The 25771-nt window shown below is 42.9% G+C and overlaps 1 protein-coding gene across 7 annotated transcripts in view; it reads right to left on the bottom strand.

Moving 5' to 3' along the window:
* Positions 1-25771, bottom strand: part of LOC143984009 (uncharacterized) — a 204637-nt gene that overhangs the window by 91375 nt on the left and 87491 nt on the right. For 6 of the 7 annotated variants that reach the window (XM_077484256.1, XM_077484255.1, XM_077484259.1 and 3 more), the window contains 4 exons: positions 25287-25351; positions 20255-20319; positions 15706-15734; positions 7724-7791 (listed from right to left, as the gene is read on the bottom strand). In XM_077484256.1, coding sequence (XP_077340382.1) covers positions 7724-7791; positions 15706-15734; positions 20255-20319; positions 25287-25351 — 227 coding nt within the window. The remainder of the gene's footprint in view (positions 1-7723; positions 7792-15705; positions 15735-20254; positions 20320-25286; positions 25352-25771) is intronic. The other variant, XM_077484258.1, reaches the window with a different exon arrangement.

Genomic DNA, 25771 nt, shown 5'->3' with positions numbered 1-25771 from the left:
TAACCTGATAATATGATAATTTTGTAAAAAAAAAAAAGAAAAGAAAATATTCATTTTGCAAAGAATTGTGGGAAAAAATTACAACTTAAAAAACTTATCATGCTACTTACTTAATACCTTGGAATGCTTACATTCTAAAAAGGGGTTATTTGGGGGTATTTGTTCTTTCCTGGCTTGTTACTGTCTCAAGAAATGAGATTCACCTGATGTACTGATGGTCTGATCAGATGTGATCAATTTTCCTATTTTCCTAGGAAGCATACGCCCTCGGTCTGGAGCTCCGTGCAAGATTTTCGCCTCATGGGGTAAGAATGATCATGAGAAAATTGAGGGATCAGCTCAGAACTACATGGGAGGAGCTTGTGAATGATCTCAAGGCAGTTGGGACCACAGTCACCAAACAAACCATTGGTAATAATACACCGCCATGGATGGAAATTCTGCAGCACTTGCAAGTTCCCCCTCCTCAAGAAGGTACATGTCTGAAGGCCCATCTAAATGATTCAGAGAAGGATTGGGAGAAAGTTCTGTGGTCAGATGAGACCAAATTTGGCATTAACTTGACTTGTCGTGTTTGAAGGAAGAAAAATGCTAACTATGACCCTAAAAACACCATCCCTACAGTTAATCACAAAAGGTGGAAACATTATGCTTTGGGGCTGTTCCTCTGCTAAAGGTACAGAACAACTTTGCTGCATTGGGGGGGCCAATGGACAGGGCCATGTATTGTAAAATCTTTCCTCAGCCAGAAAACTGAAGATGGGTGGTGGATGGGTCTTCCAGCATGACAATGACCCAAAACATAAAGAGAAGGCAACAAAGAAGTGGGCTCAAGAAGAAGCACATTAAGATTATGGAGTGGCCTAGCCAGTCTCCAGATCTTAATCCTAAAGAAAATTTATGGAGGGAGCTGAAATTTTGAGTTGCCAAGCGGCAGCCAAAAAGCCTTAAGGATTTAGAGAAGATAATGTAAAGAGGAGTAGACCAAAATCCCTCCTGAGATGTGTGCAAACCTGGTCACCAACTGCAAGAAACGTCTGACCTCTGTTGCTAACAAGGGTTTCACCACCAAGTACTAAGTCATGTTTTTCTTGGGGATCAAATACTTATTTTACTCACTGAACTGCAACTTAATGTATAACATTTGTATCATGAGTTTTTTTTTGGTTGATATTCTGTCTCTATCATTTAAAATATACCCATGATAAAACAATTATACACCCTTAATTTCTTTGTAAGTGGGCAAACTTACAAAATCTGCAGGGATCAAATAATGAAAAATTTTATACTTACCTGACGGTAATTTTCCTTTCCTGATGAAAAAGCATGACAGCATACACGAATGGGATAGGCCCCGCCCCTCGCCCAATCAGGACTGGTTATACTATATTTAAATAAGTCGCCTCCCCCTAGGCGGTATTCTCGTAACTATACTCAAATGCGAAACGCACAAGGGAGGGACCTGTAAGCTGTCGTGCTTAGCATCAGAAAAGGAAAATTACCATCAGGTAAGTATAACATTTTCTGTTTTCCCTGACACAAAGCATGACAGCATACACAAATGGAATGTAGCACACCCACAAAACCTATAAGGGAGGGCCATGCTGAAGCATTTGAATCAACATATCATTAGATTAGAACTGAAGTCGATTCCCCTGCTTCCAATGTTGCCTGATTGACTTTGCAATAGGCAAAAAAATGGTTTGTAGTATATGAACCTGGTTGGTATCCTGTAACATACTGGACCTCTGAATGTTGCCATGAGCACATCCATCTGATAAAGTGAGCTCTGCACTAGATTGATGACTTCATCTTCTTTCTATAAGCCCCTTAGGCTACTCTGACCCAAGATAATGCTATTGTCCTAGCAGACAGTGCAAGTCTTCTTCTGATATTGCCAGACCTGAAGAGGCCACTGTCTGACCTTCTAGAGAAGGACCACTTCCATGTATTTATTCCACATAGAGTCCATTACTCCAGCTTGTGGTAACGCTTGACATTTTAGTTTTGTCATGCTGGAAGGGTGATGTCTTGACCCAGAAGAAAAGATGCAGACCTTCGTCTGGTGCTGGTGAAGAAGAAACCAGAGCCATTTTGTTTGATTATGGTAGCAATAAGGTAGTTTACTGCTTGATGCTTGGATCTCTGAAAGCGTTCTCAAAGACGTAATATCCTTAAGAAATACTACTTTGGTGTCACTAAACCTATTGAGGTAGTCCTGTTCAGAAGAACGACCCTAGTTGCAGTCGGGAGCAGAGGATTCATCCTGAAATTCTGCAAGATTTTCCATGTTCTAGTATACCTGGAGTTTGCCGCAGGTTCCTCCGGCTTCCACAAGGTTTCAAATAATGAAGGCGAGATCCCGCAATGAGCCTTTCTAACTTGGTCTCCCAGTTGCTAGATGTAATGTGGCTGAATTTGGATACATTTGGCTCTGCTGTGCAAAGTCTGAGATCTCAGGAAGACTAAAATAGGAGGAACTTGGGCCAAAGACTGTACTTTGAGGACACCATGACCTGTAAGGCCACCAGATCATTGCCCTTATCCCAGCTGTATGACTACGGATCCTGGTTGAACTAGACGGACTTGTGTCCTTTTTTCAACCTGCCCAACCATGCCCTATGATCCTGATGAGGGGCTTAGAGATCATGAGTCTGGTGGCTATACAGGCTAACCTGCTGACCCGGCTGGATGTTAGTAGAGAGGAGTATAGAATAGGAGAATAGAATAGGAGATGCCTCTTGCCATGACAATAGGATATTACCTATAGCCATCTGTTTTTGAGCATACTGTCAGGCTAGGTGCAGATAACAAGTAACAGTTCAGGTGTGCTGATTATACAAAGAGTTCAAAGCACATACCATGAGTAGGTCTAAGCAGAGCAGGTCGGCTGGGACTTGTAGTACACCGCTGCAGACGAAGGTAGATGATTGCTGGACCTTGTAGTTCACTGCTGTAGGTGAGGATCCTAGTAGAATCAGGCAAAGCGTAGTCTAGGCAAGCTGGGGCATACACAGGTAGATCAGAATCCAAACGGTACCGAATCAGAAGCAAGTAAGGAGGGTCAAACAAGCCGGGTCAAACACGAAAGTCACAGAGCAAATATCAGCTGGATCAAACACGAGTGAACTCTAACACGAGCACTGACTGAATGCTGATACAGGTGATTTAAACGTGAGCTGGCCAATCACTGTTGTTTCCCAGACACAGGCTGTGTCAGGTGAGTTGTGCTGGGTCCTAAAGGGATTCTAGTACTGACACATACCTGAGGCCTCCTAGGCTGTGTTGCCCAAATGACTTCCCTGCTTGGGAGGGAATCACATTACCCCTGCTGTTAGACACTTCGTCCTCCACTGGTCTATGACATTGACTTGAGCTAGGATGTCACTGAGGTGACTAGACTTTAATGATTGTTACGTCTGGAAGTTTATGAAAGTTGATTAGATTAACTATCCTTAGCCACCATCGATGGGACTAGTCTCATATGTGGGGTAATCTTCCCTGGAAATAGGAAGCAAAATCTTTCATTACCTTAGAAGGCCAAGTTTATGATGTTCTTAATCTTCTTGTCCATTTGAGACCATGGGATAGAGCTAGGACTTGCCTCCACATAAGTCCTAATACTGTCACCCTTAGTGTGGGCAACTCTACAGTATTCTCTTGAACGTCTAAAATGTCATTATTATAATGAGATTAAATTGGCCTTCCCTCTGAATCAGGGTTTTCCAGGACCTGAATGATGTTGAGCCACCTGCATATGTTGTCCACATAAGGAACCTGAATCCTTTGCTTCTCCAAGACGGCCACTACTGGAAGCAATGTTCTGGAAAATGTGAAAAGGTCAATGGTTGCTGAACACGCCTGCAGGGAAATTCTCAGAAGCCTGGGTGTAGAAAAGTGCGCATGTACCCATCAGCTAGATCTAGAGAACTGTAGCGGTTTTATCCGATAGTTTTGAGTGATTGTTCTCAATGACTCCATATGACGATTTGGATCTTGATCGTTTGTTACACATCTTGCCAGAATCTGCTTTCCGACTGACCACAATGGACCGATTGTTCCCGTTGAACAAGATTTGGTAACATTTGCTTAAAGTCTTGATTGCTCTAAAGAACCATAGTGGGAATTAGAGGAGTGGGAAGAAATTCTATTGACTTCCTTACTGCAGAAAGTGCAACTCGCCAGCACACCTGGAATCTTCCGTTGTTGTCCCAAGATTTTGTTGCAGACAGTTCACAACACAAAGACAAGTGCTGCACTGGCTCCACTGATCCTGAGTCTCTTGCCCAAATTTACATTAAATTTTTGCAATATAACACCTACTGGGCACATTTGAGTGCAAAAGAATTTTGCTGCTAATCGATAGGAGCAGACTTGAGCTTAGGCGATTAAAGACGATCACGGATCTTCCAATCTTTTCTCTAGCTCTTCTCAGGCCCTGCTACCAACTCTTTGTTCTTGGCCTAGTTGACTAGCCTAAGGGATTAGTCTCCAATCCCATCTTAAATCATAATCCAATTGACTTAGAAGAGGTATATGCCATCAGTGGGATACGACATAGGGCAGGTGAGAGCAAAAATAAAACTCTTCATTAATTCACAGTTATAAAAGTTGAGCGTTTGAGGGGGAAAAAAAGCGACGTATTTAAATATAGTATAACCAGTCCTGATTGGTGTGTAGTGGAAGTATTATTTTATTTGGTTTGCATACTAAGGCCTCATGCACACGAGACGCAGTTAAACGCGCGTTCAGATGCAGTTGGACAGTTTTTTCAACTGCACCTGAACTCATTCAATGTTATCCTATGTGTCCATGCACACAGTCTCGTTTTTTTCCGTTTATATGCAGTTGCGTTTAATCTCGTTTTTCCAGAAGCAAAAAAATGCGTTCAGAAACAAAAATTTCTGCGTTTCAGACGCAAAACGCGGCTAAACACGGCTAAACGCGGCTAAACGCGGCACCCGCGTTTAGCCGCGTTTGCGTTTATATGCGTTTTTAAAGGTGACCTTTTTTTTTACATGAAAAATCTCAAAAATGATTGCAAATGATGAAAAACCATTAGAAAAATATTTTAAACAATTGCAATTGCAAGTGGACAATCCACAACTTGTGGCAAGTGACGTGGCAAGTGGACAATCCACAACTTGTGGCAAGTGACATGGCAGGTGGCAAGTGATGTGGCAAGTGGACAATCCACAACTTGTGGCAAGTGACGTGGCAGGTGAAGTGGCAAGTGACGTGGAAAGTGGACAATCCACAACTTGTGGCAAGTGACGTGGCAAGTGACCTGGCAGGTGACGCGGCAAGTGACTTGGCAGGTGACGTGGCAAGTGGAAAATCAACAACTTGTGGCAGGTGACTGGCATGTGACGTGGCAAGTGGACAATCCATAACTTGTGGCAGGTGACGTGGCAAGTGACGTGGCAAGTGGACAATCCACTTGTGGCAGGGGACGTGGCAAGTGACGTGGCAAGTGGACAATCCACTTGTGGCAGGTGATGTGGCAAGTGACGTGGCGAGTGGACAATCCACAACTTGTGGCAGGTGATGTGGCAAGTGATGTGGCAAGTGGACAATCCACTTGTGGCAGGTGACGTGGCAGGGGACGTGGCAAGGGACGTGGCAAGTGGACAATCCACAACTTGTGGCAGGTGATGTGGCTGGTGACGTGGCAAGTGGACAATCCACATCTTGTGGCAGGTGACGTGGCAGGTGACGTGGAAAGTGGTGTGGCAAGTGGACAATCCACAACTTGTGGCAGGTGATGTGGCTGGTGACGTGGTAAGTGGACAATCCACAACTTGTGGCAGATGGCATGGCAGGTGACGTGGAAAGTGGGCAATCCACATCTTGTGGCAAGTGACGTGGCAAGTGGACAATCCACAGCTTGTGGCAAGTGACATGGCAAGTGGACAATCCACAACTTGTGGCAGGTGACGTGGCAGGTGACGTGGCAGGTGAACAATCCACAACTTGTGGCAGGTGACGTGGCAAGTGACGTGGCAGGTGATGTGGCAAGTGACGCGGCAAGTAGACAATCCACAACTTGTGGCAGGTGATGTGGCAAGTGACGTGGCAGGTGATGTGGCAAGTCACGTGGCAAGTGGACAATCCACAACTTGTGGCAGGTGATGTGGCTGGTGACGTGGCAAGTGGACAATCCACAGCTTGTGGCAGGTGGCATGGCAGATGACGTGGAAAGTGGACAATCCACATCTCGTGGCAAGTGACGTGGCAGGTGATGTGGCAAGTGGACAATCCACAATTTGTGGCAGGTGACGTGGCAGGTGATGTGGCAAGTGGACAATCCCCAACTTGTGGCAAGTGACGTGGCAAGTGGACAATCCACAACTTGTGGCAGGTGCCGTGGCAAGTGACACGGCAAATGCAAGTGTACAACTGCTCTCTATGCTGCTGCTGCTCACTCTGATCAAAATAGCAGAAATAGTTAAAAAAAATGCTTTGAGAGCTTGGGGAGGGTCTACATGATGTTATCTTTATAAACGTGTTTAAACGCAAACGCGTCTAAACGCGTCTAAACGCGGCATGCAAACGCGGCAAAACGCGTGTTTCTAAACGCGCGTTTCAGCTTTTTTTTAACAGAGGTTTCATCTGCGTCTCGTGTGCATGAGGCCTTAGTTTTTTGCCTAAAGTTCAAAGAATAACAAGGAAGCCAAATATTTTATGTGACCAATTGTAAATTATTAACATCATTAAATCTACTTGCACAGTTTGTTTGGGAAATTTCTACTGATCAGTCAATAGCTTCTACTATGCAACTTCACCTTTGTGGCAAAGTTAGAGTATTATAATGCCCCATTCACACGATTGGACTTTCCGACAACAAAACCGTGGATTTTTGTTCGAAGGATGTTGGCTCCAACTTGTCTTGCATACACACGGTCACACAAATGTTGGCCAACAATTACGAACCTGGGAACGTGGTGATGTACAAGACGCATGACAAGCTGAGAAAAAGGAAGTGCAATAGCTAGTGCGGCGCTTCTACTTGATTCCTAGCATGCGTGAACTTTTGTGCGTCAGACTTGTGTACACATGATCAGAAATTCCAACAAGTTTTGTTGGCGGGAAATTTGAGACCCTGCTAGCCGATGTTTGTTGGCAAAAAGTCAGACAACAAATGTTTAATAGAGCATACACTCAGCCAACAAGCTCACATCCAACATTTGTTGTTGGAAAATCCGATTGTGTGGGGGCATTAGACCAGGCAGCAAAGTCATCAACTCTTTAACTGGCCACCAGTACCACGCTACAATGACATCTGTATGTCCTCAATTTGTCCTAGTATTTAGGGGTGTATTTGTATGCGACTGTGGTTGACGCACCAGAATATAACCTCTTTGGAGGGCAAGGACTGATGTACACCAACCTGCATAAAACATCTGTGCTCTATAAATACAGAAAACTGGATAAACTATATTCATTTAGGTTAATTCCATAGGTCTGTGTAATGCTGCCATGGTTGCACAAAGCTGTCTTCATGGTTTCTAATAGATCCGTTTGTGCTATAATCCCTAAGAACGGCAAGCAGAATTATGCACTTTATCACAAACGCTTGTAATACCAGCAAAAGTAATACAGCCCCTACAAATGTCCTTCAAATACAAAAGACAAAAGTAAGCATTTACCATAATGGGATATTGTAGAACAAACAAAGCACAAAATCAGTTTTGCACAATAAAACAAAAGATGCTACACTTACTGAGAGAGACAGAACGAAATATTTCTGGGGTACAAGGGCCGCTGGAATCTGTGCTGAGGCTTGACATACTGTAGTTAAAAGAAATGAAGATGAACACATGAGGTTGGGCAGTGTTAATGCTTAAAGTGTAACTAAAGCCCTGTACACACTATCAGATTGTCTGCTGAGTTTTTTCTTCAGATTTACCAAAACCATGTAGTAGAAGGGCCTGCCTGATTGCATACACATTGAAACTCCTAAGGTTTGACCTCATATTATATGGTTTTGGTAAGTCTGAAGGAAAAACTCAGCAGACAATCTGATAGTGTGTACAGGGCTTAAGGCCTCTTTCATACTTTTTGCTTTTGCTGTGCTTTTCCAGGGTGACAAAAGCACATGAAGACTTTTCCTATGCAACTGTTCATACTGCACGTGCACTGCGTTTTGAAAAGTCCTGCATGCTGCATCTTTACTGCAGCTTTTCAAAAACACAAAAAATCACCATCCATTGTAAGTCAATGGGAAACCATCAACAGTGCATCAGTGTGAAACGACCCTAAAGACAAAACTTTTTTCAGTTTTTGATAGAGTGGAGAGGGATTAGACCTCCTTTTCCGCTGTTACGCTAGGTTCACACCTATGCGTTTTTTAGTGCATCTTGCAGTTTGCAGAAACACACTACAGTTCATTTAACATGGTTTCCTATGATACAAGTTCACATCTATGCGTTTTGCAGCTGGTGCATTTTTGGATTTTTTTCCCACGATTTGTGGGTAATAGACTTAAATGGAACTGCACCAGAAACGCAAGTGTTGTGTTTGTGATGCGATTTTTGATGGATTTACATTTTTTATTTTAACACTGTATATAGCTGGTTGCTAACCTGGGGGCTGGGAAGCCGACCACTGCATTCTTAGTAACCTATGAGTCATCCCCTCCAAATCCATACTAGGCCCAAAGGACCAGTGGGGGGAATTCAAGCTGTTTTTTTCGCACATTTTTTTGCCGGAAATTTTTTATTTATTTTTTTACATTCAGCTTTCAGCAGGAAAGCCCGCTAACAGCTGATGACTCATCGGCTGTTAACGACGTGGCGGCCGATTTCCGGCCCCCTGCTTAACAACCAGCTATATACAGTGTGTTTACAGTGCGTTTAAATATAAAAAAAAATGCAAAATGCATGAAAACTGCATGCAAAAATGCATAAAAATGTGCGTTTAAAAACGCAAATCGCACTGCAAATCGTGCCTGAAAGACGCATCAAGCGCAGGCACATAAATGTGAACCTAGACTTAGGGAGATTCCCCTCTCAATTTGTTTCCTCTTTACTGTTATCACCAAGAGTGAAAGTAAAGGAAAATCCCAAATTTTGGGTTGACATCGGAACACTAATAGAAGGAAAATCCTCCAATGGGGGCACTAGTTCTGGTGACACATCAGGATTTCCTCGCTTTGGAGGGATTTCCTCTCACTTCCTGTTTTGGTTATGGGACAAGAAGCAAAGGGAAATCTCTGCTATGGGACACAGATGGCAGGGCTTATAACCCTTCCTTGCCCTATCCAAGCTAAAAAAAAAAAAAAAAAAGTTTTGCCCTTACACTTTATATTAAATTTCAGGCAATAATCCAAAAATTTAGGCAAATAGCTAAACACGCAATTAACCACTTCAGCCCCGGAAGGATTTACTCTCTTCCTGACCAGAGCACTTCATGCGATACGGCACTGCATCACTTTTTTTTTTTTTTTCCAATAAAAGTTTTTATTGAGCAAATATAATGTCATAACAAAGTAAGTAACATTTTCATTACATTTTCATAGGGCATTCTGCATTACAGCTTTTTAGTTCTATGTTTAATTAAAATTCAAATACAGATAAAGATAATTTCTCTGTTAATGTATACAGCCCTATTTTCCATTTAAACTGTTATAACTGGTGAAGAATTAGTCAAACTGTAAGTATACATGGTAACCCCTTGTTTTTGCATATCATTATAATTGAAGATCAAGGGTTATATTTTTATAAGTGTCTTGAAAGTTAGAGTATAAAGAGACTAAGATTAAATAAAATAAAATAAAATAGAAAAAGGGGTGAGTAAGGTGGGGGGGGTAGAGGGTTTTTAGTCAGACGGGTTCAAGAATGATCTACTTTAGCTCCATTCATGGAGTTTGAGTTAGGCACATCTGGGCGGAGTTCCTATCTGCCTCTTATCAAAGGAGTCACTGCGCCGCTTTAACTGACAATTGCGCGGTCGTGCTACGCTGTACCCTAACAAAATTGACGTTCTTTTTTTGAGGCCTCTTGTGCCACTTTTAATCATTAACCATGTGTGTTACTAAATGTTGTACCTTCATTAAATGTAACTGTATTGCTACACTTAGAGGCGCCTCTTTTCTCTTTTATACTCAGTTGTGATATGATGCTACTTGTATATAAAGACATAGACAAAGACATAGACAAAGACATAGACATCCCTTGTATATCAAGTCAAAATTTATAAAACGATTTTGCTTGTCTTGCAAAACCCTCTGAAACCAAATAATTCTCAATCCAAGGTTTTTAATGTATGTTTATTATTCTTAAAATGTTAATCTTTAGGCAGCCATTCTTGTGATACACCTCTGCCAATCAGAATTTTGCTACTTCCCAGTCTAGAGGTTTTCCTTCTTGGCCAAGTTCCCCTGCCCTTTGGACAAGTGATAATATATATTTATTGTCTGGTGAGTAAGAAGGAAATTGAGACGTGACAAAAGAAACTGCACTACTAAATCAAAAATACAGCTCCATTCATTAAGGGATTTGGAGTTGCAAGCAGAATCGGTGTGATTCTGCCTGTGATTCCAAATCTTGGCAAGATGCACTTTTGGGTGCCATTATTCTTAATGCTACCCCAAACATGGTGCAATTCTGCTGCAATTGTCGCATGGCAAAACGCACGTTTAATAATCACGCTAAGCTTGTCGCCCAATAAAGATTTAAAAATCGCAAGCGTGAATACTCATTCCCGCAATGCAATATCTGAACAGGGCCTAAGTGTTCCTATGCAGTGTAGCAGAGATGCAGAAATCACAGCCTAAACAGAATTACCATATTTAGGGCCGGTTCACACAGCGAGGCGAGGCGAGGCGACACGGCTCGCCTCGCTCCCGCAAGTCGCCCCCGTTCTGTACAATGGAACCGTTCTGAGAGGAGCGACTCGAGTCGCTCCGACTCAGAAAAAAGGTTCCTGTACTACTTCGGGGCGACTTCGGGGGCGACTTGCATTGACTTCTATACAGAAGTCCTCTGCAAGTCGCCGCTGAGCTCCCCGCAGGTCGCGGCGAGGTAAGTCGGAGACGCCTCGCCGCGCCTCGCTGTGTGAACCGGCCCTAAGGAAGCTTTTTACACACAAGCTGTGTCTTTGGTCATTTTGTAATTTTGTTTAATTATTTTTAGCCAATGGAATGCAACCATGATAATTGCATAAAATAATTTCTAATGAAATTCCTTTATTTTCTTTAATTATTCTAAGTCAACTAAAAATAGCTCCCAAGCTGTCCTTCCCTTCCACCTGTGGGTGTAGTCAGCACTATGACCCAGCTGAGGGCCAACAATGCTCTGACTTTGCCAGCTCAAAAAGGAAGCAAAGGAACTAGCAGGATCAACAGGTAAATACTTATAACCATAGGAGGAAAAAAAAAATGTAGGAAATTAAAAATGAAAGCATCACCTTTGCCAAGGCTAGGTTCAAACTTATGAAGGTGCAAGGATGCGTGTAAATCGCACACATTCCTTCATTCACAGGCAAAACTCGCTGCCATTAATTCCTAACAGCACATTTTCAGGTGCATAAAACTATGGTGTAGAGACCCTTTTCCTGCATTTCCCACAGGTATAGCAGCCCATTCAAATGAATAAGCAGCTGTGCCCACGCAAATGCAGAATGCAGGAGTCACCTGTATGTCAACCTAGCCATAAGGGAATTGGGTATCTTGTTGGAGCAGTTGGCAGGGAACACTGTAAACATACATATACGGTTTATTTCAACTGTGTAAAATAGGATTTTTAACTAATGCCGCGTACACACGACTGGACTTTCAAGCAAAGTATGTCCGACCGGATTAGTCCGTCGGACAATCCGATCCTGTGTGGGCTATTGTTTTTCAGAAATGAAATCCGGCGGACCTAGAAATAGAACATGTTTTGAAATCTATCCAATTGACTAAATTCTGACTGACTTAAATTGGGAAAACCGTTTATCTGTGTGCTGGTCCCACGGACCAAATACGACGCAAGGGCAGCTATTGGCTACTGGCTATTGAAATTCCTTGTTTAGTCCTGTTTACGTCATCACTTTCAAAACAAACGACTTAGTCCATTCGTGTGTGGGAAAGTCCGTTTGTTTGGAAAGTCCGTTAGTCTCACACAGCCAAAATGTTAAGTTGCACCAGCCTAATGTGAAAATGGACATACAGCACTAACTTAAAAGAGGCCACCATCAAACCTAGGATGCTCATGCAGAAGCAATTTGAGGGCTCACTCAAGGACTGAAGATTTTTGGAAATTGAGGAGCCATTCAAATCTCTGAATAGTCTGCACCACCTGATGGACACTGGTTGACAGGGCCTGCTGAGTTTGAAGCTCATCCGTTAATTGAACGATGATGTCAGAGTCACCATAACGGTGTGGTGTGCATCAGATCATATCCAAGGCAGAATAGTATTAAACCAATGATTATCTATAGAACCAAACATATATATTCAGATGCAAGATCCCTTACATCATCATATATGTAGGGACATAAAATAGACTATATCCACACTAGGTACTGAGTGACAAGGGGAGAACAGAAAAGAGGAGAAGAAACAGAAAATGAGAAAAAGGGAAAGAAAGAAGAAAGAGAAAACATGGGGAAAAAGGAAAGACAAGAATAAAACCAAAGAGTACAAAGAGAGAAAAGAGAGAATGGGGAAAAAGGAGAAGGAGAAGGAGAAGAGGGAACATAAAGAAAAGGAGGAAGAGGAAGGGAGAGATAACAAGGGAGCGGGCAATAGGTTAACCAGTACATATAGAGCTACCATACTAAATAGCTAAAGGTGGCTACCCAAAAACGTGGATATATATCTAAGTGCCATAGGCATAACCACATGAAAACATCCATACAACCTAATCCCTATATATCCCACAGTATTCCATAGTTAAAGTGGGATTCCGCTCTTTTTTTATTTTTTTCTTACCTGTCTCACTGGTGGGTGAGTGCTAGCTTCGATTGGCATCCACGTCCGGCGTTTATTTGACCCCCGGCGCGACGAATCTTTTCTTCAGGATGACTTATAAAAACCTACTCTGGCATTTTCCATTTTAACTGTGGGCGTCTGAAGCCCACAGGCATTTACTTCCTGGTATATGATGACGTCTGGCTCCCAGCATGCTCCGCTCCATCTTGCACATGCTCAGTGAGAGCAGTGACAAGGAAAGAAAAACTCCAGGAAGTTCCCGCCCCGTTGTCAAGGCAACGAAAACCACACAGCACAGAGAACAAAGAATGAATGAAAACTAACCCACAGAAGCAATCACTTGTTTGCTTGCTACCTCGTGTGTAATGGCAGATACAGCTGCCTGCCCACATTAAAAATGGCAAATTCGTACACGCCCTCGTCACCTGACCGGCGTCCGAACGAAATCTCGCGAGATTTCGCAATTTCAATGTCCCCCATGGATTCTTGGGAAATTTCCCAGGGACCATTGCGAGGACGATAGCCACCCCTACTCCCACGGGAGGAGAACCCGGAAGTCAGCTGAAACATCAGAAATAAAAGGTAAGTAAATAATATTTTTTTTTTTCAGGGTTCGTTTAGGTAAGTATGCTAACTGTTGATTTTAATAACATGAACTTTCATTTTTAGGTACCAAACCACTTTAAGGCCAGTGTATAGAACATCCAGCGGCTAGAACGGTTATAAGAACATAGCCCACTAAATGCTAAAAGGGCCCACTTAAGAGCATCAAGGACCAATATGCTGAATACCTAAGCATAATTATAAGGAATGGTCCCGGTTCATTGCTAGTTATCCAAGTCTGGCAAATATGGAGTGAATAATTGTATATGGTAAAATATCCCTCAGTCCTCAGATCCGTGCCTCGCCGTCTCCGTGGTATGCGGCCCACTACCTCACTGTTATTTCCTCCTTTATAGGATACGATCCAGCCGGAGACGACTGAACCGGAAATGGCTCACCGACATCATATCCGGCGTGGGTGCCCCTGTAAAGAGGTCATGCGCCAAGCCATCAGCCGCATTATAGACTGCGGTCAGATAGCTATGCGCACAGCACCACCCATTTGCCAAGAATGATGTAAACAGACTGGTAACGAGGAGAAGGGAACCTCCTCGTCACCAGGGGCACCCGGAAACCACACCAACTAACCATACCAGATAAGGGCCAGCCCACTCCCAGTCATACAAAACAGTCGCAATGAGTCAACAGCAGAATTAATAGTATTAAAAACATAGCTCTAGAAAGGAAAATCACAAACAACAAAACAGACCAAAAAGTAAAAAATAATAAGTTTGCGTAAGTTACATTAATAGTGATTTATAAACAAGAGAATCCCATGTGACTTAGTCCTAAATTACGGCAAGGGTATGAGCAGATCCTCACAATCCCTAGGTATTATTGCAGCTCTACAAGAATGGTTTGAAAGAAAGTGCTGTATTCATTTCTGGGAGACTGGTCTTGCATCTGAATATATTTATTTGGTTCTATAGATAATCATTGGTGTATCCTGCCTTGGATATGATCCGATGCCCACCAGACCGTTACAGTAACTCTGACATCACTGTTCAATTACCAGATGAGGGTTCGTTCACTCTTTTTTGATGCTGCAGTATGTACAGATTTAATGTCATAGAATTTGGTGAGCCCTTTTCTTATTGTTAACAAATTTTGTATATATATATATATATATATATAGTAAATTTATTGTAATTGATACTAATGTTATCTTTTTGTAACTTGAATAATGATTTAGATGCATGTTGAGCTGCCTAGAAGAAGCAGATAAGAAGTCTGTGAAACGCGCCGGCTTACTGTGCATACAAGCATCTTTCCAACTTCATGGATTGAGGATCATTTTTGGTCAATTCTGTATATGGCCTAATGTTACCATCAAATTAGTTTTTATATTGTGTATACTTTGTAATAAATTCATATTTTATTATCATCCATTGTGTATGTGCTTACCTCAGAGACAGTGTCATATCCGGGAAAGTCCCATCTTCTGACGGGGGTGTGGTGCTCTCTCTAATTTTGTTCTAATTGATTTCTCAGGGATGTGAATATGACAGTCTGTCACTTCGTTTGAATGGGCTGCTGTGCCTGCATTTCATGCTTTTGCACCGTGCGATTTCCCAGCGGTTCCTGCGCCCGTTTTGGCTGCATGTGCAGGAACAGATGTGATTCCCGCACCAGCAACCACCCACATAAGTGTGAACCATGCCTTAAACGCTTTTCTATTTACATTTTTTGAAATGTTAAAGAGAAGAAAATATTTTCCTTTTTTGCTGTTAACATTTTTTGTGAAGCATTGCTTGCTACACATGCAGTATACAGAGGAGCAACTCCATCATGTATAGGGTTCAGTAGACCCTAGAATTCCACCAGCTGGCTGTGGTTGATATGAAACACCGTTTTGGCTGCATGTGCAGGAACAGATGTGATTCCCGCACCAGCAACCACCCACATAAGTGTGAACCATGCCTTAAACGCTTTTCTATTTACATTTTTTGAAATGTTAAAGAGAAGAAAATATTTTCCTTTTTTGCTGTTAACATTTTTTGTGAAGCATTGCTTGCTACACATGCAGTATACAGAGGAGCAACTCCATCATGTATAGGGTTCAGTAGACCCTAGAATTCCACCAGCTGGCTGTGGTTGATATGAAACACTATTATGCAAGGTTTCATATTGATTTGGCTAAAAAGAAAAATAAAAGGTATTTAACATATGAAAATCACAGATCTTACCGTTCCCGAACAGGTGATAGCAGAGTTTCCTGCAATAAAAAAAGTATAACGGTAATGTATTTTCTAATGCTACCAACTAAGGCGGTTTAATTTTTTTCTTGTTGAATAAACAGCATGCTGATTGAAAACACGGAGCACACAGAATCTGGTGAAGCTGTGCATAGCAACCAATCAGCTTCTTACTTCAGCTTGTTCAATTAAGCTCTGAGAATAAGCCCTCATTCACATTGGAGGTGGGTTTGAAATCGTGCCAGTTCAGCTGAACTGGCACAATTTCAAACCTACAATTCATTGTAAGTTTGGGGGCTATTTGAAAGACATCTGTGCGGGTTCATGCACAAATGTCTATTGGAATCGCCACCTGAAGTTGCAAACGTAGTGCAGGAAGTACTTTTGGAAACTGGTGCCACACCACAAAGTTGGGGCAGTGCCGTTGCCAGCAATAGGATCCAATTTGGCATGCGATTTGACATGTCAAATCAGCACGATGTGAACGGGGGCTTAAACTTAAAAGCTGAGTGGTTACCATGCACAGCTGCACCACATTCTATGTGCTACAGTTTTAGTAAATACCCCCCATGTGTCTACAATGCAAAGCACTGCACCCTGGGAGCCAAGTTTGTTACATGTGGAAGAAGGTGCTCTGGCCGGATGAGACTAAAATTAAATTTTTTGGCCTAAAAGCAAAACGCTATGTGTGATGGAAAAGGAACACCGCACATCACCCTGAACACATAATCCCCATCGTGAAACATAGTGGTGGCAGCATCATTATGTGGGGATGCTTTTCTTCAGCAGGGACAGGGAAGCTGTTCAGAGCTGATGGGAAGATGGATGGAGACAAATACAGAGCAATCTTAAAAGAAAACCTGTTAGAGTTTGCAAAAGACTAGAGACTGGGGCAGAGGTTCAACTTCCAACAGGAGAACGATCCTAAACATACAGCCAGAGCTACAATGGATCAGTTTTATCTCAAAGCATATTCATTTGTTAGAATGGCCCAGTCAAAGTCCAGACCTAAATCTAATTGAGAATCTGTGGCAAGACTTGAAAATTGCTGTTCACAGATGCTCTCCATCCAATCTGACAGAGCTTGAGCTATTTTGCAAAGAAGAATGGGCAAAAATGTCACTCTCTAGATGCCACAATTTTCACATATTTGTAAAAAAAAATAAAAAATTAAAACCATATATCATTTTCCTTCCACTTCACAATTATGTGCCACTTTCTGTTGGTCTTTCACATAAAATCCCAATAAAATACATTTACGTTTTTGGTTGTAACATGATAAAATGTGGAACATTTCAATGGGTGTGAATACTTTTTCAAGGCACTATATTAGCCTCTATCCTGACCTTACTCCTTCAGTCTCCTCTCACATCACTAACTTACTAACTGACATATCAGCATGGATGTCGCACCACTTTCTTAAACGAAATCTCTCTAAAACTCAGCTAATAATATTCCCCCCTGCACGTGCCCCCCTCCATGACTTTTCCATCAAAATCAACAATACAACTATCAGTCCCTCCCCTCATGCCCGGGTACTGGGTGTAATACTAGACTCTGACTTGTTATTTCAGCCCCAAGTCCCAAAAAAGGAGGATCGGGCTGCTCTGTGCAAAAATATTGCACAGAGCAGGTAAGTATAACATGTTTGTTATTTTAAAGAAAAAAAATCCCAAAGCTTCCAAACAACTTAGAGAGCTTTGCAAAACATGACACAATTTCCTTTTTTCATCTTTGCTCTACTTAGAATGAGGATTCCTTTTCCAACTAGGATACTTTCCTTTATTAGTGTGACTTCTTTTTTTTTTTTTGTTAACAGAATATACAGTTAATAACGATGGACATACCTGTTACAGTGTGAGCCCTGATGGGGTTAACGGGTATTTACATTATACTATTGCTCTTAGTGAACTTACCTTTACATTTATGGTTATTATTGTCTTGGAATTTTTTTTGATTTCCTTCTTGTTTATGAAAACACGCAATATAAATGTATTGATTATAAAAAAATGTAAATATTATAAACTTTTCTTACTTGGTCTTGCATACTCTATTACTTATGCCATTAAAAGTGGTTTGCTATATCTGTTTGATAACTTCAAAATCACCTGTTGTTCTTGGAGAAAACTAGTGAGCCGATAACTTCCTGTGCTTTCTGCCTCCACTGCCTTTTATCGGTTATTGTTCTTAGTTAGCTCTGGGGGCTACAGAACCTATCCCTTCTATGATACAGAATGAAGCCCAGACTCAGCTGGCTCTATTATCCAGGGGTTCCACCCCCTGTAGGGCACATGGCAGCCAGTCACACAATAGTTCAGAGTCACTCAACTCAGGAAACCGGCCATGCATGTCTTTTTGCAGTTTATTTGTTGGTTTAACTTGCGTAGGGTGCGGATGAGCCTTAGGATACTCCAAACTAGTAGATCCCCTGTGGACATTCTGCATTGCTTTCAGGGACTCTGGGTCTGGGTCCCCTAGCTGTAGCTGGAATGAGGGCCTCATTCCTCAGGCTGTGTCTCCTCCCATGGGGATAAGAACCCTACATTTTTTTGCACACCTCAGCCTCCTGCTGGTCACCCTCTCAACCAGGGATGGGTTGAGGCTGCATGAATATGCAGTCCTGGATTTGCCTCTCCCATCCACTATATTCAAGAAACGTACTAAGTAGTTGAACCTACAGCAACAGAACCTACAACAGCCAAAAGCAATTGAACACCGCTTCTCTTTTACAGAAGAGCCAAAAACGATATTGGCAAAAAATGTAGCAACCTAGCTAGGAGGGTGCTACAAGAAAAGGAGACGGGTAGGGTTCTGTGGGGTTATCTTGCTTCTGCTGTCAATACAAAAAAGCGATTGAGGTTTGAAGCGTGTTATTGGCAGTATCCTTAGGTAAAAAAAGAACAAAAAGCTTGCAAAATGCAACCACCACAGCTAATGCCCTGTACACACGATAGGATTTTCCAATGGAAAATGTGTGATAGGACCTTGTTGTCGGAAATTCCCACCGTGTGTAAGCTTCATCACACATTTTTCATAGGAATTTCCGTCACACAAAATTTGAGATCTGGTTCTCAAATTTTCCGACAACAAAATCTGTTGTTGGAAATTCCAATCGTGTGTACACAATTCCGACGCACGCCACGTATACTCGGAATCAAGCAGGAGAGCAGCACTGGCTATTGAACTTCATTTTTCTCGGCTCGTCGTACGTCACCGCGTTCTTGATGTTAGAAATTTCCGACCAACTTTGTGTGACCGTGTGTATGCAAGACAAGTTTGAGTTAACATCTGTCAGAAAAAATCCCATGGATTTTGTTTTGGAAAATCATATCATGTGTACAGGTCATTAGAACTGGTGAGATGAAATATACAAATATACAATAACAGTATACCATTATTGTTTTAGGGTTTAGATTCACTGTAGTGTTCCAAACATAGTCTGAATGTCTTTTGACCAAATCAAGCTAATTCAGGATATTTGTCTACAATTTTCAGTGAGATGAGAAAACAGTCAATTAAGATGTCAGAAATCTGGGAAAGTCAAACAACGTATATGACAACAACGTGCAGCGAAAGCTGCAATTCAAAACACTCCATAGATCCAGATATAGGCATCTAAAATATATACACATTTCCAGGTCACATGTGAAAGTTGAGTTAGGTCCTACCCTCTTCCAAGCCTTATTCATAGTACTTTAACCACTTCAGCGCCGGAAGGATTTACCCCCTTCCTGACCAGAGCACTTTTTGTGATACGACACTGCGTCGCTTTAACTGACAATTGCGCGGTCGTGCGACGTTGCACCCAAACAAAATTGACGTCCTTTTTTTCCCACAAATAGAGCTTTCTTTTGGTAGTATTTGATATCCTCTGTGATTTTTATTATTTGCGCTATAAACAAAAAAGAGCACCAATTTTGAAAAAAAAAGCAATATTTTTTACTCTTTGCTATAATAAATATCCCCCAAAAATATATAAAAAAGCTATTTTTTTTTCTCAGTTTTGTTGGTGGGAGAGGTTTGGGCCAAGCCACGACTTTTACAAAATAAGCTAAGATTTGTATGTAACTATATCTCTGTTCTACTGGTTTATTTGACACTAAAGGTAATTTATTTTCCACATATGCTCAGTTTGAATTGCCCAGGATTGTGATCGGGTTAATTTAAGGGCCCATTCACATTTAATCAAGAACATTATTAATGGACTACTGATGCACAGCAATGGAGCAAAAATCATATCTGCCTCCTTTTTTTTAATGCAGCGCACCACAATGCAAAGCGCAGCACGCGAGTTGTGGCGGGGGGTGGATTTCCCACTGTTCAAAAAGGAAAAGAACTGCAATACACTGAGCTGTGTTACTGTAATGCAATAATGTAAAATAGAAGCAAAATATGCATTTCTCAGTACACTAACCAGACAACCAGCAAAATACTAATTACACTGTGTAATGATTTGCATTAAAAACTGAGGTGTGAATTGGTCCAAAGGTTTCATGAAAGAACACCATAAAACGTACATCGGTATCAGTAATTTACTTACTTGTAATAATCTAGAGGACGTATCCATAACAGTCGTATCATCTTTGGCTGAAGTTCCTACTCCTTCTAGAATGAAATGAAAGCAATTAATACATCTTGTGAAAGCAGGAGGTAATAGTAAATCACAACAGAAAGCTCAGTAAGGGTTCATGCTAATGGGTGCATTCACCTATAGAGTGTAAACAAATAGGTGAGCTTTGGTGCCCGGGAGCCGCTGGTGCTGTGTACAGCCACCCATAGACCTAAATGGTTGAAGGCGGCTATAAGCAACTATGTGCTACTACTTGTGTAAAGTGGGGAATGCGTACAGATTACTGAATGCAGATTAGCTTTGTTAGGGACCGTACATCTGTGCAAATGCACCGTTTTACACAAGTAGTGGCACATAACTGTATACAGCTGCCTTCCACCATCTGTGTCTATGGGAGGCTGTACACAGCACTAGGGGCTTCCAGGCACTAAAATACACCAGCCTGTTTACGCTCTCTGGGCAAATGCACAAACCAGGACTGGCAGATAGCAGCGTTCAGCAGTGCCTTTGACGATAGATGGAAATATATATGGATATTCTTCCCTCTATTCTGGTTAATAAATTGATAATATCCTATAATGGCTGCTCACCACATCGTAATTTCAATAGTTCAATAAAAAATGCACTGTATGAAAAAAAAAAAAAAAGTTGTATCTGCAAGCTGGGGATCTTTTTGCCTAATTTAACAGCTTTTCTTGTTGTTTATGAACTACTTTACATGTTTATACAGTGAGGGAAAAAGTATTTGATCCCCTGCTGATTTTGTACCTTTATCCACTAAGGCCTCATGCACACGAGACGCAGTTAAACGCGCGTTCAGATGCAGTTGGACAGTTTTTTCAACTGCACCTGAACTCATTCAATGTTATCCTATGTGTCCATGCACACAGTCTCGTTTTTTTCCGTTTATATGCAGTTGCGTTTAATCTCGTTTTTCCAGAAGCAAAAAAATGCGTTCAGAAACAAAAATTTCTGCGTTTCAGACGCAAAACGCGGCTAAACGCGGCTAAACGCGGCTAAACGCGGCACCCGCGTTTAGCCGCGTTTGCGTTTATATGCGTTTTTAAAGGTGACCTTTTTTTTTACATTAAAAATCTCAAAAATGATTGCAAATGATGAAAAACCATTAGAAAAATATTTTAAACAATTGCAATTGCAAGTGGACAATCCACAACTTGTGGCAAGTGACGTGGCAAGTGGACAATCCACAACTTGTGGCAAGTGACATGGCAGGTGGCAAGTGATGTGGCAAGTGGACAATCCACAACTTGTGGCAAGTGACGTGGCAGGTGAAGTGGCAAGTGACGTGGAAAGTGGACAATCCACAACTTGTGGCAAGTGACGTGGCAAGTGACCTGGCAGGTGACGCGGCAAGTGACTTGGCAGGTGACGTGGCAAGTGGAAAATCAACAACTTGTGGCAGGTGACTGGCATGTGACGTGGCAAGTGGACAATCCATAACTTGTGGCAGGTGACGTGGCAAGTGACGTGGCAAGTGGACAATCCACTTGTGGCAGGGGACGTGGCAAGTGACGTGGCAAGTGGACAATCCACTTGTGGCAGGTGATGTGGCAAGTGACGTGGCGAGTGGACAATCCACAACTTGTGGCAGGTGATGTGGCAAGTGATGTGGCAAGTGGACAATCCACTTGTGGCAGGTGACGTGGCAGGGGACGTGGCAAGGGACGTGGCAAGTGGACAATCCACAACTTGTGGCAGGTGATGTGGCTGGTGACGTGGCAAGTGGACAATCCACATCTTGTGGCAGGTGACGTGGCAGGTGACGTGGAAAGTGGTGTGGCAAGTGGACAATCCACAACTTGTGGCAGGTGATGTGGCTGGTGACGTGGTAAGTGGACAATCCACAACTTGTGGCAGATGGCATGGCAGGTGACGTGGAAAGTGGACAATCCACATCTTGTGGCAAGTGACGTGGCAGGTGATGTGGCAAGTGACGTGGCAAGTGGACAATCCACAACTTGTGGCAGGTGACGTGGCAGGTGATGTGGCAAGTGATGTGGCAGGTGATGTGACAAGTGGACAATCCACATCTTGTGGCAAGTGACGTGGCAGGTGACGTGGCAAGTGACGTGGCAGGTGACGTGGCAAGTGACATGGCAAGTGACATGGCAAGTGGACAATCCACATCTCGTGGCAAGTGACATGGCAGGTGATGTGGCAAGTGACATGGCAAGTGGACAATCCACAACTTGTGGCAGGTGACGTGGCAGGTGATGTGGCAAGTGACGTGGCAGCTGACGTGGCAAGTGACATGGCAAGTGGACAATCCAAAACTTGTGGCAGGTGACGTGGCAAGTGACGTGGCAGGTGACGTGGCAGGTGACGTGGCAAGTGATGTGGCAAGTGGACAATCCACAGCTTGTGGCAAGTGACGTGGCAAGTGGACAATCCACAACTTGTGGCAGGTGACGTGGCAGGTGACGTGGCAAGTGAACAATCCACAACTTGTGGCAGGTGACGTGGCAAGTGACGTGGCAGGTGATGTGGCAAGTCACGTGGCAAGTGGACAATCCACAACTTGTGGCAGGTGATGTGGCTGGTGACGTGGCAAGTGTACAATCCACAGCTTGTGGCAGGTGGCATGGCAGATGACGTGGAAAGTGAACAATCCACATCTCGTGGCAAGTGACGTGGCAGCTGACGTGGCAAGTGACGTGGCAAGTGGACAATCCAAAACTTGTGGCAGGTGACGTGGCAAGTGACATGGCAGGTGACGTGGCAAGTGATGTGGCAAGTGGACAATCCACAGCTTGTGGCAAGTGGACAATCCACAGCTTGTGGCAGGTGGCATGGCAGATGACGTGGAAAGTGGACAATCCACATCTCGTGGCAAGTGACGTGGCAGCTGACGTGGCAAGTGACGTGGCAAGTGGACAATCCAAAACTTGTGGCAGGTGACGTGGCAAGTGACGTGGCAGGTGACGTGGCAAGTGACGTGGCAGGTGACGTGGCAAGTGATGTGGCAAGTGGACAATCCACAGCTTGTGGCAAGTGACGTGGCAAGTGGACAATCCACAACTTGTGGCAGGTGACGTGGCAAGTGACGTGGCAGGTGACGTAGCAAGTGATGTGGCAAGTGGACAATCCACAGCTTGTGGCAAGTGACGTGGCAAGTGGACAATCCACAACTTGTGGCAGGTGACGTGGCAGGTGACGTGGCAGGTGAACAATCCACAACTTGTGGCAGGTGACGTGGCAAGTGACGTGGCAGGTGATGTGGCAAGTGACGCGGCAAGTAGACAATCCACAACTTGTGGCAGGTGATGTGGCAAGTGACGTGGCAGGTGATGTGGCAAGTCACGTGGCAAGTGGACAATCCACAACTTGTGGCAGGTGATGTGGCTGGTGACGTGGCAAGTGGACAATCCACAGCTTGTGGCAGGTGGCATGGCAGATGACGTGGAAAGTGGACAATCCACATCTCGTGGCAAGTGACGTGGCAGGTGATGTGGCAAGTGACGTGGCAAGTGGACAATCCACAATTTGTGGCAGGTGACGTGGCAGGTGATGTGGCAAGTGGACAATCCCCAACTTGTGGCAAGTGACGTGGCAAGTGGACAATCCACAACTTGTGGCAGGTGCCGTGGCAAGTGACACGGCAAATGCAAGTGTACAACTGCTCTCTATGCTGCTGCTGCTCACTCTGATCAAAATAGCAGAAATAGTTAAAAAAAATGCTTTGAGAGCTTGGGGAGGGTCTACATGATGTTATCTTTATAAACGCGTTTAAACGCAAACGCGTCTAAACGCGTCTAAACGCGGCATGCAAACGCGGCAAAATGCGCGTTTCTAAACGCGCGTTTCAGCTTTTTTTTAACAGAGGTTTCATCTGCGTCTCGTGTGCATGAGGCCTAACAAGGAAACGATCAGTCTATACATTTTAATGGTAGGTTTATTTTAACAGTGAGAGACAGAACAACAAGAAAAAACTCCAGAAAAACGCATTTCAAAAAAGTTATAAATGGATTTGCATTTTAACCACTTAAAACCCTTACCATGTGATCAGCTGTCAGCCAATGACAGCTGATCACATGATGTAAACAAAAGCTTGGTGATCGTTTTTTTTTTTTTCTCCTCATGCTGACAGTGGAGGAGAAAAAAAAAGCAGATCACTGGCTTATCTTTAAGGGACATTGGTCCCAAAAATGAAGAGGCAATTATGCCTCATTTATAGAGTAACAGTGCCCACAAGTGCCACCTATCAATGCCCATAAGTGGCACCTACGAAGCCTACAAGTGGCACCTAGCAATGCCCACCAGTGCCACCTATCAATGCCCACTAGTGGTGCCAATCAGTGCCACCTAGAAGTGCTGCTGATCTGTGCTCATCACTGCCACCCATCAGTGCCCATCACTGCCACCCATCAGTGCCCATCACTGCCACCTATCGGTGCCCATCAGTGCTACCTCATCAGTGTACATCAATGACGGACAAAAAAAAATTCCGTTATAAAATTTTAAAACAAAATAAAAAAATAAAATCTGTCTTTTTACATTAGGAAAAAAAAAAATGGCACAGGTGATCAAATACCACCAAAAGAAAGCCTTATTTGGGGGGAAAAATTATAAAAATGTAATTTGGGTACAGTGTTGTATGACCGCGCAATTGTCATTCAAAGTGCGACAGCACTGAAAGCTGAAAATTGGTCTGGATAGGAGGGGGGTTTAAGTGCCTAGTAAGCGAGTGGTTGAAAGTCAGCAGCTACAGTATTTGTAACTCCTGACTTTTTACATTTTTTTTTAACTGAATATCCTGTTTAAGGTATAACACATAGTTAAAGTACAGCATATGTATAGACTAAAGATTTTTTTTTTGGGTAGAGTTGGGAAGGGCTAAACAAGGGGGCTCACAGTAAAAACTGAAGGGAAAATTTGCACCAGACATGCATGAACCTAGTCTTACAGAGACACAATGGGAGGTGATAGGAAATAACTACAAAGTGACAATGGTCCCTGGAATAGGTGTCCCCATCAGATTTACCTTTTGTGTTTGTAAACACTGGCAATTCATCTTCAGTTTCAGAATCACTTCTAATGACAATTGTACTGCAATAAAAAAAAGGGAAATGTCATGTAATCTTCCTCCTTGCATATTATTATTCTTCCTACATTCTACATATACACCTTTGTCTATTATTTGGCACCAAATAAGAACATTTGTTTAAACATTTTAGGCAAAGTGCTTCTCTGCTCTCTCTTCTTGTGCAGGGTGACTTGGTCTTAGGCCGGATTCACACCTATGCATTTTTAGTACTTTTTGCAGATTTGCACTACAGTCCATTTAACATTGTTTCCTATGGAACACAGTCTATAGTGCAAATCTGCAAAAAGCTCTAAAAATGCACAGGTGTGAATCAGGCCTTATATCTGCCCCTCCTGTAGATTTCTGCAGGCAACCTGTAGTGGGTGGGGCCTAATGGGCCCCTCCCACAGCTCTGCTCTCTGCGTGGGCATTGTACATCAGTT

This window comes from Lithobates pipiens, unplaced genomic scaffold, assembly GCF_037356315.1.
Source record: "Lithobates pipiens isolate NorthernLeopardFrog02 unplaced genomic scaffold, aLitPip1_a1.2 Scaffold_16, whole genome shotgun sequence".
NCBI lineage: Eukaryota > Metazoa > Chordata > Amphibia > Anura > Ranidae > Lithobates > Lithobates pipiens.
The sequence above is the reverse complement of the archived record's forward strand: the minus strand, read 5'-3'. Positions and strand labels throughout refer to the sequence as shown.